Here is a 10,000-nt window from a genome sequence, read left to right on the forward strand (position 1 = left end):
TCTGGGAGCCCAGGTACAGGTGGGGCAGGATGCGGGTGGGCCCCACGTTGGCCACCGGCATGCAGGGCTGGGAGAGGCTCATGGGAAGGATGGGGGCGGGCTTGCCCTCGCACAGTCCGGGGAAGCAGGACGAGAAAGCTGCAAAGCCCCCTGGGAAAAGACACACAAGACCGCACGGTCAGCTGACACACCAGACCAAAAAAAAAATTTTATGAGCAAAAAAAAAAAAAACAAAAAAAACAAAAAAAAACGAAAATATCTCTGGAGGGGGTTCCTGGCCACAAGCGGGAAAAACAACATAAAACCCAAATAGCAGGTACCTTCAAACAAGCCATTAACGCATGACGGACGTGGATTTTTTTTTTCCCGGGAGTTCCTCTTTTACATGCAGTCACACAAGCGTGGCGATGCTTCACATGTTTCAATGACAGCCGTAAATATCACCCTGTCCCTGAAGGCTGTTCCCCGAGGGAAGGGTGGGTGGAGGGGGTGGGGGGCAGCAAGGAGGAACTGCCAGTTTAAAGATAATTAACCGGTTGGGCAATTCATTCTTTGTCACTGACGGTTTAAGTCATCCATTATGTGCTGAATGAGTCAGCCGCCTCGTTTGCATACAGGGGGGATTCTGGGCATTCTGGGAGCGCCTCATTGGCTGATGGCAGGACTGAGCACAACGCACTGGAGGTGGAACTGACCGTTCTCAACGCTAACGGAAAAAGACAGGGGATTCCTGCAGCGGGAATCCACCGTCACGGGGGGGGGGGGGGGGGATGGGGGGGTTCACAGGGATTTTACTGCACCCCTGATGTCTGTATTCAGAAGAACACAACACGACCAGACCAGAACACTAGCAGCAAGCCCTGAAACAATCCTGCACATTTCAAAAAGCGAGAAAGAGACTTCCTGTATTTATTGTTATTATTTAAAATTTTCCTTTTTTATTTATTTTGGTTTCATGTTGCATTGACGCCAAGTCATCCTTAGTCTTTGAGATCTGCCTGTGCTTGGTGCAAACAGCTGGGAAATGCAGGGGAATTAGGTGCAAACGCCCTGCACATTGTTCCCCTTTCACTAAATTATAAATAATGAGTAAATAAATACATATGTAAATAAATGCTGGCTTTTCTGGGTAGAATCTGGATCTGTGAACTGCTTGTGCTATAAAGCTCTTGGCCCAGTTTCATAGACACATATTAAGTTCATTCCTGGACTAAATTCAATTCTGAATGGAGATTCTCCATGCAAAACTCAATTTGGTCCAGGACTAAGCTGAATCTGTCTGTGAAACTGGCACTGAAGTTTTTTGTTTTTAGTCCCCCCCCCCCCCCCACGCACAGACTCACTCACACAAACACACCCATACGCACACACACATATGCGCGCACACACACACACACACACACACACACACACACACACACACACTCGAGAACGACAGAGAGAAAACGACGAGCAGGCGAGAGCAGAACTGCGGGGGGGGGGGGAGGAGGGGGGGAAGAAGCCCCGCCTCCTTTTCTGAAAGCCAGCCGGATCTGGTTCTGGCATCTGCTCCTCCGGGCTCCCTTTCCTGCATGACCTCATCTCCTCTGCCTGGCCATGACATCAGCACCGGGGAATGGGGAGGGGTCACGGGTGCAGGATGTCCCGGCCACACCACACGCTCCGAATTAAACCGTCTCCAGGTGCCCCCCCCCCCAAACCCCCAGGAGCTGATGCGGCCTTTACACAACCCCCAAAAAGTAACTATGTACATTCTCTGAGCTCAAAGGCCCGTGCTTCATCCACATCCCGACAGGCCGCCCCCGCGCAGCTCTGACTCTCCAGATGCTAAACTGGGAACTGGGATCTCGCCCCTGACCTACTTACTCGAACAAAGTCTAAAGACGTAAACGTTTTTGGACAGCGCTTGGCGATACTTCAGTCCAGATCCAGGTGTTAAGCAAACGAAGGGGGTAATGCGCACTTCCCGGTGCATTGTGGGAAGGCTCAGAGTCGCCAGCGCGGGCTCGTGGGAGGCTGGGTAAGAAACGCGCGGCTTGCTGAGAAGCAGAGAAAAGAAAAGGAGGCCTTTGGCAGGAGACGAATCCAGCCGATTCGCGCAGATTGATCTAAACGCTCATCTCTGATTGGCTCTGTGGAAACGGGACACATCGCCAGGGCTCTGCCACAGAGCTGGTTAGGAGAGCAGGATTACTGATCAACCCTGGAGGGCGTTAAAAATAAACAAATATTTAGAACATAGGGGCAGATAAAATGTCTTCTACTTGTCTTACCTGACCCTAAACACCCCTCGCACCCCCCCCCCCATCCCACTGTTCACAGTTCAAACATGGCAACCGCTCTTTTAGCTGAAAGCGAGACCCCAGCTACTCAACCCACCACCTGCCCCCTGCACGACAGAACCTCTGTCCAGCTCTGAGTGCTGGTCACTGGGATGCTCACATCACCCGCTGCCCAGGCTTCGGCCTGTCTGCAGGGAGAACCAGGCCGCCGCAGGCTAAAACACACAGTTCTGGGCCCGCTTGGCGCCGGTGTACCCTGTGTGAATAGAGACGGATTTGAATATTACTGGCAGGAGTTAATAATATGCAGCTGGAACATGCAAGACCTGCTCCGTACTCCGGTGCACAAGAAGAGGGCGGCTTTTTATCGTTAGGCAGGTGTGTGTACACAGGTGATGTCATCGTAGCCAATGTGTTCTCTACGTGACGATCGCAAAACTGCCAGTGAATCAAACAAAAGCAAACTGCCCAAGGGAGCCTGTGTGAGTCAGTTTGTACAGCGAGCATAAGCACACACACACAGACATACACACACACCACAGCACACGCACACGACCGCACATGCACACACATCAACACACGCACACAACACGCACCGCACGACACCCCCGCACACGCACGCACGCACACGCACGCGCACACACTAACACACACACACACACACACACACACACATACATACACACACACACATCACACACTCACTCAGACACACACACACACACTCACCACACACACACACACACACACACACACACACTCACTCACACACACACACACACACACTCACACACACACACACACACACTCACTCACACACACACACACACACACACACACACACACACACACACACACACACACACACACACACACACTCACTCACACACAACACACACACACACTCAGTCACCCACTGACACACACCTACCCATGCACGCATACAAATATACACACACTCATATACTCACATCCACTACACACACGCCCATACAAATGCAGTACACACACACACATGCACACACACATGCACACAAACAGTTTCCTTCGTGCCCTCCCTAGATATGCAAACCAAAACATTATGCACACACTCGTAATCAAACACACACATCCACTACACACATACCCACACAAATGTACCACACACACACACACACACACACACTAACACACACACACACACAGTTTCCTTCGTGCCCTCCCTTGATATGCAAACGCTGTGACTGTTAAACTGGTCTGATAACTGAAAGGGGGTCACACATCGCACGCTAATCTCACTCTCCTTTATGGAGGAGGCTAGCTCAGAGCGCTGCCTCTGTGACAGGCAGGTGTGCACCACCGCCAGCTTCCTGCTCCGCCAGCTTCCTGCTCCGCCAGCTTCCTGCTCTGGGATTAAACACGAAGGTGCTGGGTCACAGATCGGTGCTGGGTCACAGCTCAGGTGGGAGTAAGGACAAGACTGTCCCACTCCCCGACCCCCTCCTCTCACTTTCAGTGCCTGGCCCTTTAAGAGCAGACAGAACTATTCGCAGTGCCTGGCCCTTTAAGAGCAGACAGAAGGGTTGTCTGTTCGCGGATATTAATGGCGAGAGCCGAGCGCGATGACATCACCGCTCAGCATGTGGGCCTGTCAGCGCTGGGACGGGGGGGGGGGGGCGGGGTTGGGGGTTCTCTCTGACCCCACCGCTCTCAGCAGCAGCTGTGCACCATGTCCACCACCAGCTCACGCTGACATCCAGGGGTCAAAGGTCAGCATGCCTTATACAACGGGTCTCCCCCCCCCACGCCCCCACCCAGCACTGGGCTGCCCTCACACTCTGTAACCCCCACAGTGTGACATCGTGGAGCTGGGGGGGGGGGGGGGGTTGCCGTGTGGATGGCACCACTAAACCCTCCACCCTTGGTGTTGCTAGAGTTTGGTGTCTCAATTAGCCCCAGCCTGGACCACTGCACCCACCAGCCGGCACTCCCGAGTGTCACATGGTTCTGGGTCAGCCCCAGGGCATGCTGGGTAAAATGCTTCAGTTTCCCCCCACACCACCCCAGCCTGCACCAGCTCTCTCCCGATGAATCACGAGGATCGGAACTACAGCAGCAGAAGCAGAACGGACCCTGTAAACCTGGGCCAGGTGTGAGCCGGGGCCTGCTGATCCCGGTATGTCACACACGCCTGAGGCATGTTCTACACACCAGAGGCCCGCAGCGTTTCATATCACACACAGACACAGAACAACAAACCAGTGACCTAATATTACATTATCATCCATACTCTCATAGAGGCAACACGAGTCTGCAGACTGAGCCATCGCGTTGCTGTAACGTTGCCGTAGCGTTGCCGTAACGTTGCGGTGACGTTCGCGGCACCTCGGCCGGGGGCCAAACAATAGAGCCTCAGTGCCCTCAGAGCCGCTGCTCTGTCACGCGTCACATGACCTCTCTACTCGCCATCGCCATGGAAACGAACGAGGACAGGGGCCGTCTCGCATCTCACACACGGATTACACGGTCACTCTGAAAATAAACAACAACCCACACGCACCAGGGGGAAGCACTGAGAGAGAGAGAGAGAGAGGGAGAGAGAGAAAGGGAGAGAGAGGGAGAGAGGGAGAGAGAGGAGAGAGGAGAGGAGAGGAAAAACTAACATGGAATAAAGGAAGCAGATTGGTTAGCACCTAAGAGGAACACACAGCTGGGTCCCAGCTTGTACCCTATAAGAGCAGCGCTCTTATAAACCCTATAAAAGCCAAAATTAGTGAGGCCAGCACAGCCCCTGACCTCGAGGCCACTCCAGAGAGACTGCAGCGGGGTGGGGTGGGGGGGTGGGAGGTGGGGGCAGAATTCCGGATTTGGGAGATTGGGGGGGGGGGTGCAGGGATCACAGGAGCCCCCGTGTCCCTGGAATGCTGTAGAGGGAAGCAGACTTCCTTTTAACGCTTTCCTCTTACGTAACCCCCCGCCCCCCCCCCCCCCCCCGCCCCCGGCCCCCGGTCTCTGTGATGAATGCACAGTTGACAGCAGCAGCATCTCACAGCCTCATTAATGTATTAGCTCATCCTGTCCTGATTTTCAGGCTAAACACCCCCCCCCCAGGAGCTAACCCATAGGACAATGTGCTTTATGTATGTTCTTGCAAACAGAGCCCCTCCCACACCACTTTGGACCTTTAGGAAACAGTGACACCCCCACCCCCCCCCCATCCCAGTTTCTCAGTTCTGCAGACAGGCCATCTGCCGTCTGGAGCCACATCAAATAAAAAACGCCGTCTCGCTATCGAGCTTTCCGTCTCGCTATCGAGTTTTCCTGTCTTTCTTTCTCCCCCCTTTTGTTGGGTTTAATGTTTCGACAGTCCGCTTTGTTATTCATCAATGTAGTATGAAAGTGACTTGCTGAAAGAAAAAAAAAAATTCATTTTGCACTTTTTGCACACCAAAGGGTCACCGACGAAGGCGCTAGGCAATGACAACAATGCTGCGCACATGAAACTGATTGGGAGGCCCCAGTTTCCTGACTGTACGTCAGAACAGGAGCTCCTGTAGCAGCTGGGTCTCTCCAGATTTCACCCCCCCCGCCCCCTCCTCCTCGCCCCCTGGGGGCCAAATCTATTGATCAGGTTGAGTAACTGCCCCCAAACTGCCCCCGTGAGACTTGCGGGCTGTTGCTGCACCTACAAACTCCCCCATCCGTCACCCAACAGCCCCCCAACACCTGTCCCAGCATGCACAGGGACAGCATGACATCATCGCAGGCGTGCACAGACAAATGCTAAAACAAAAAAGGGGACAGAGGACATCACCCCCCACCTCCTCGCCCCCGCACCCCATCCCAAAAGGATATGGGTGTGAATGGAATTACTCATTAATTTGCACCCCCCTGGTATTGTCACTGACACAGACCTGCTGTTGGCAGGTAGACCAGCACAGGTAGACCAGCGCAGGTGAGGGTCTACGGCGGGTTTGTGCTGTTTGAGAGAACACGACTCAGGGCTGTGAGGTTTGTACCCACAGGAGATGGAGCTGCTCACGCTCCCACTCAGGGACAAAAGATATCCAATCACATTCAACAACAAAAAAAACACCAAACTTATGTCCATGAAACAAATCGATGGTGAGATGGGGAGAAGAGATGATCTGAGAACAGCTGTGTCTGTGTGCCCTACAGTCTGTAATTCTGTAGTCGGCTGATCTGAGAACAGTAACGAACGGCGTGTCTGTGTCCCTACAGTCTGTAACTCTGTAGTCGGCTGATCTGAGAACAGTAACGAACGGCGTGTCTGTGTCCCTACAGTCTGTAACTCTGTAGTCGGCTGATCTGAGAACAGTAACGAACGGCGTGTCTGTGTCCCTACAGTCTGTAACTCTGTAGTCGGCTGATCTGAGAACAGTAACGAACGGCGTGTCTGTGTCCCTACAGTCTGTAATTCTGCAGACCTGTGCCCCCTGGGCTTCTGGCATCTGCCCCCCCCCCCCCCAAAAAAAGAGGGGAGGCAAAATATCAACAGGGGGAGTCAAAATGCAATGTGAGGTCAGAGAAAGAGAGAAAGAGAAGGAGGAGAGAGGAGAGAAAGAGAGAAAGGGAGTTAGAGAGAACGAAAAAGGAGAGAGAGAGAGTGACAGAAAAAGAAAGACAAAAGAGAGAGAGAGAGAGAGAGAGAGAGAGGTGCAGAGGGAAGCCCTGCAGGAGCAGACAGCAGGAGATGCAGTTTTAAACCACGGCTGAATCGCTAAGGACAACCAAACCAAACCCCCCAACTGAACCCCAAAACCTGAACAACCCCCCCTTTCAAAAGCAAAGAGGTGTCTGTTTGGGCTCTCATTTAAATGATACATAATACAAAGCAAACCCTCCTGCACTGCAACCTCCAAAAAACCCAGCCCCCTGTGCCCCAAGAGCAAGAGAGGACCCCCCCCACACACACGTCGGACACCCATCTCAGGCTCCCGAACCCCAAGAGGACCCCCCCCCACCCCAAACGCATCAGACACCCACCTCGGAGGTCACGTCTCTCCTTCATCCTACGAACCCTGATCTTCAGCTTCATCTCCGACCACAACCTCCGCTCTGGGGGTACAATCACCACATCCACAGGCATCCAGGCAAGCGTGGACCCCCCCGTCTCCAAAAAAAAAACCCCCCCACACGCGCACGCACGCCGCACGCCGCACACCCACACGCGTGTGCTCGAGGCGCCCCTCTGCTCCTGTCGTCCCCTGTCCGTCCGTCGCTTTCAGCCTCCCCTCCGAAATGACTCTCAGCCAAAACAAGAGCGCTCTCAAAACCCCCCCCACGAAAAAAACACGAAAGTCCTGACCCAGAGGGGTCCCGAGTGGAGATGGGGAATGTGAGGGGGAGGCAGAGAGGCACAGAGCCCAGCCGGGGCAGCGTTAGAGGGGGGTTAGAAGGTTTGGCTGCTCCGCTGCCCTTGTCCTCCTGCTCCTGCTTCTCCTCCTACTTCTCCTGCTGCTGCTGCTGCTGCTGTTCAGAAAGAGGGAGAGCGAGTGAGAGACTCTTCCTCCTTCAGCGTCTCTCCCCGTGTGTGTGTCTGCCTGCAGCTGGGAGAGCAGCTCCCTATTGTCGCGCTCTCTCGCTCGCTCTCGCTCTCTCTCTCTCTCTCTCTCGCTCTCTCTCGCTCGTTCACTGGCTCGCTTACTCTCCCTCCTCCCCTCCCCTCTCTCTCTCTCTCTCTCTCTCCTCGCAGTGCTCGCTCTGTTCCAGCTCCAGAGTGAATGAGCTCACTTGCCGTGAGCAGAGGCTCCCCCCCCACCCCCCTCCCCCCCCCCCCCCGCGCCCCCCTCCCCCCTCCCGGAGACCTGGCTCCAGTGTTGCTCATGTGTAAGGCATGTAACCACATTCCTGAGTCACCACGCAAATATGCGGCCACCTTCCAGGCCTTCCTGCAGGCGAGCGCGGCGCGGGAGAGAGAGAGCGCGCGCGAGTAGCGCTCGCTGCCCCCCCAGAGAGCCACTGTGGCCCCCGCTTCCCCTCCGGAGAGCCACTGTGGCCCCCGCTTCCCCTCCGGAGAGCCACTGTGGCCCCTGCTGCCCCCCCAGAGAGCCACTGTGGCCCCCGCTTCCCCTCCGGAGAGCCGCTGTGGCCCCCGCTGCCCCCCCAGAGAGCCGATGCAGCGCTGGTGTAGCGCTCGTGGTCGCTGCTGCTAACGCCGCGCCGCGAGCGAGGCCCGCGGACCGTAGGGAAGCGCTAGCGTAACGTGTCGCCGTTAGTTACGCTGCTGTTTGCTGTCTGAGCTACAGCAGGACTGCACTCTGAAGAGTGCAGGAGCAGGGGGTGGGTTTGAATCCCAGAATTCTGGGGGACCATGCGCAGGCTGGGTTGAATCCTGGTGTTCCTGGTGAACATGCAGGGGGTGGTTTTTATCCAGGGGTTCTGGGGGACCACGCAGGAAGACAGTTAAAACCGCGCCATGCTGGGTTAACACACAGGGGGCGCTATTGGACGAGAAGGTCTCCCAGCAGCACCGTCGCTCTACAGCGTGCGGTGAATACATCGGAGTGGCAGCCCATCGTACAGAGCCACACTGTCTACGAGGTGTGTGTGTGGGGGGGGGGGGGGGGTAGAGCAGGCGCCGGAAGCAGAGTGCTGACTGCAGAGCGAAGGGCCAGGGATCGATGCTTTGCAGTGAGCGCATCCCCTTCTCCCCTTCAGGCCCAGACAGAGCGGCACCGGTATCAGTCACCCGCCCCGGATTGGCTCGGCCCGCTAATGGAGGGGGGCGTCGCCGACGCCAAGCGGGCGGGTGATGTCGATCGGCGCACGAGTCAGAGCGCGGTAACATAATCTACGCCGAGGAAAACGTCAACAAAACCACCCTCCTCCTCCTCTCTCCGGCATTTAGGGGTGATGACCTCACCGCCTCCCAGTCCAGGCCTTAACTACAGAAACGGCAGCTTAGGGGCTTCACAGACTGCTGTGGTTCAAAAAGAGGATGTGACTGAGGTGGAAACAACCAGTAAACAGAAGAAAAAAGACAAACGGGGAGAAGGGAAGCACAGGAACAGCGCCTCCGAGTGGCCGATCAGCAGTACTGCACACCCCCCGCCAGTGGTTGAGAGATTGACAGCTGAAGTCCAGTGACCGTTCCGGATTGTTCCGTGGGCCTGCTGGAACTGGAGAAGCCGGTCCCAAAGCCGCCCTGCTGGAGGGGTGCAGGCCCGCCCTGGGGGGGGGTCCAGAACAGCGTGTGGAATTGGGGTGTTGGACGGACCCCGCCCCATGGAGGGTCAGGAGGGGCCGTAAATAGCCGGCTGTATCACTGACCACCGCCCCCCCCCCACGCCCCCCCCACCCCCGTCAGCATCTATTTGCGCTATGCCCCCAGTGCACAAACAGAACAACAATAACCACTGACAGCTGCACCGCGAACCCGCCGCACAGCAGGGACACAGCTGAGGACGATTCTCTTACTGGAACTATTAAACAGGAACTGGAACGGGGAGCGGGGCCGGGGGGGGGGGGGGGGTGAGAGTCTGATACCACACAGGAAAACACCGTGATGAATGTCAGCGATTAAAGATCACGCAAGGCGGCGTGTGAGAGCCAGATGCATTTATTCAAACCAAACGCATTTCATTCCTCATTCATTTTTTATTTCCCCCCCCCACACACACGCGTGCTTCCTAAACAGGCTGCCTGTAATACGCTCTGCCTGTAATGCCGGGAGGTCGAAGGTCAAACAAAGTCCAACAACGAGGGCGAGAACCATA

At 55.5% G+C, this 10,000-nt stretch overlaps 1 protein-coding gene across 8 annotated transcripts in view; it reads right to left on the bottom strand.

The window, feature by feature from the left end:
* Positions 1-10,000, bottom strand: part of LOC135242143 (dual specificity protein phosphatase 8-like) — a 65,453-nt gene that overhangs the window by 6,467 nt on the left and 48,986 nt on the right. For 7 of the 8 annotated variants that reach the window (XM_064313081.1, XM_064313079.1, XM_064313074.1 and 4 more), the window contains one exon: positions 1-150. This exon is cut by the window's left edge and continues 17 nt beyond it. In XM_064313081.1, the coding sequence (XP_064169151.1) occupies positions 1-150 (150 nt within the window). Of the gene's footprint in view, positions 151-7,268; positions 7,961-10,000 lie in introns of those variants that run through there. The other variant, XM_064313080.1, reaches the window with a different exon arrangement.

The sequence above is a fragment of the Anguilla rostrata genome, chromosome 16, assembly GCF_018555375.3.
Source record: "Anguilla rostrata isolate EN2019 chromosome 16, ASM1855537v3, whole genome shotgun sequence".
In the NCBI taxonomy this organism is placed as follows: Eukaryota; Metazoa; Chordata; class Actinopteri; order Anguilliformes; family Anguillidae; genus Anguilla; species Anguilla rostrata.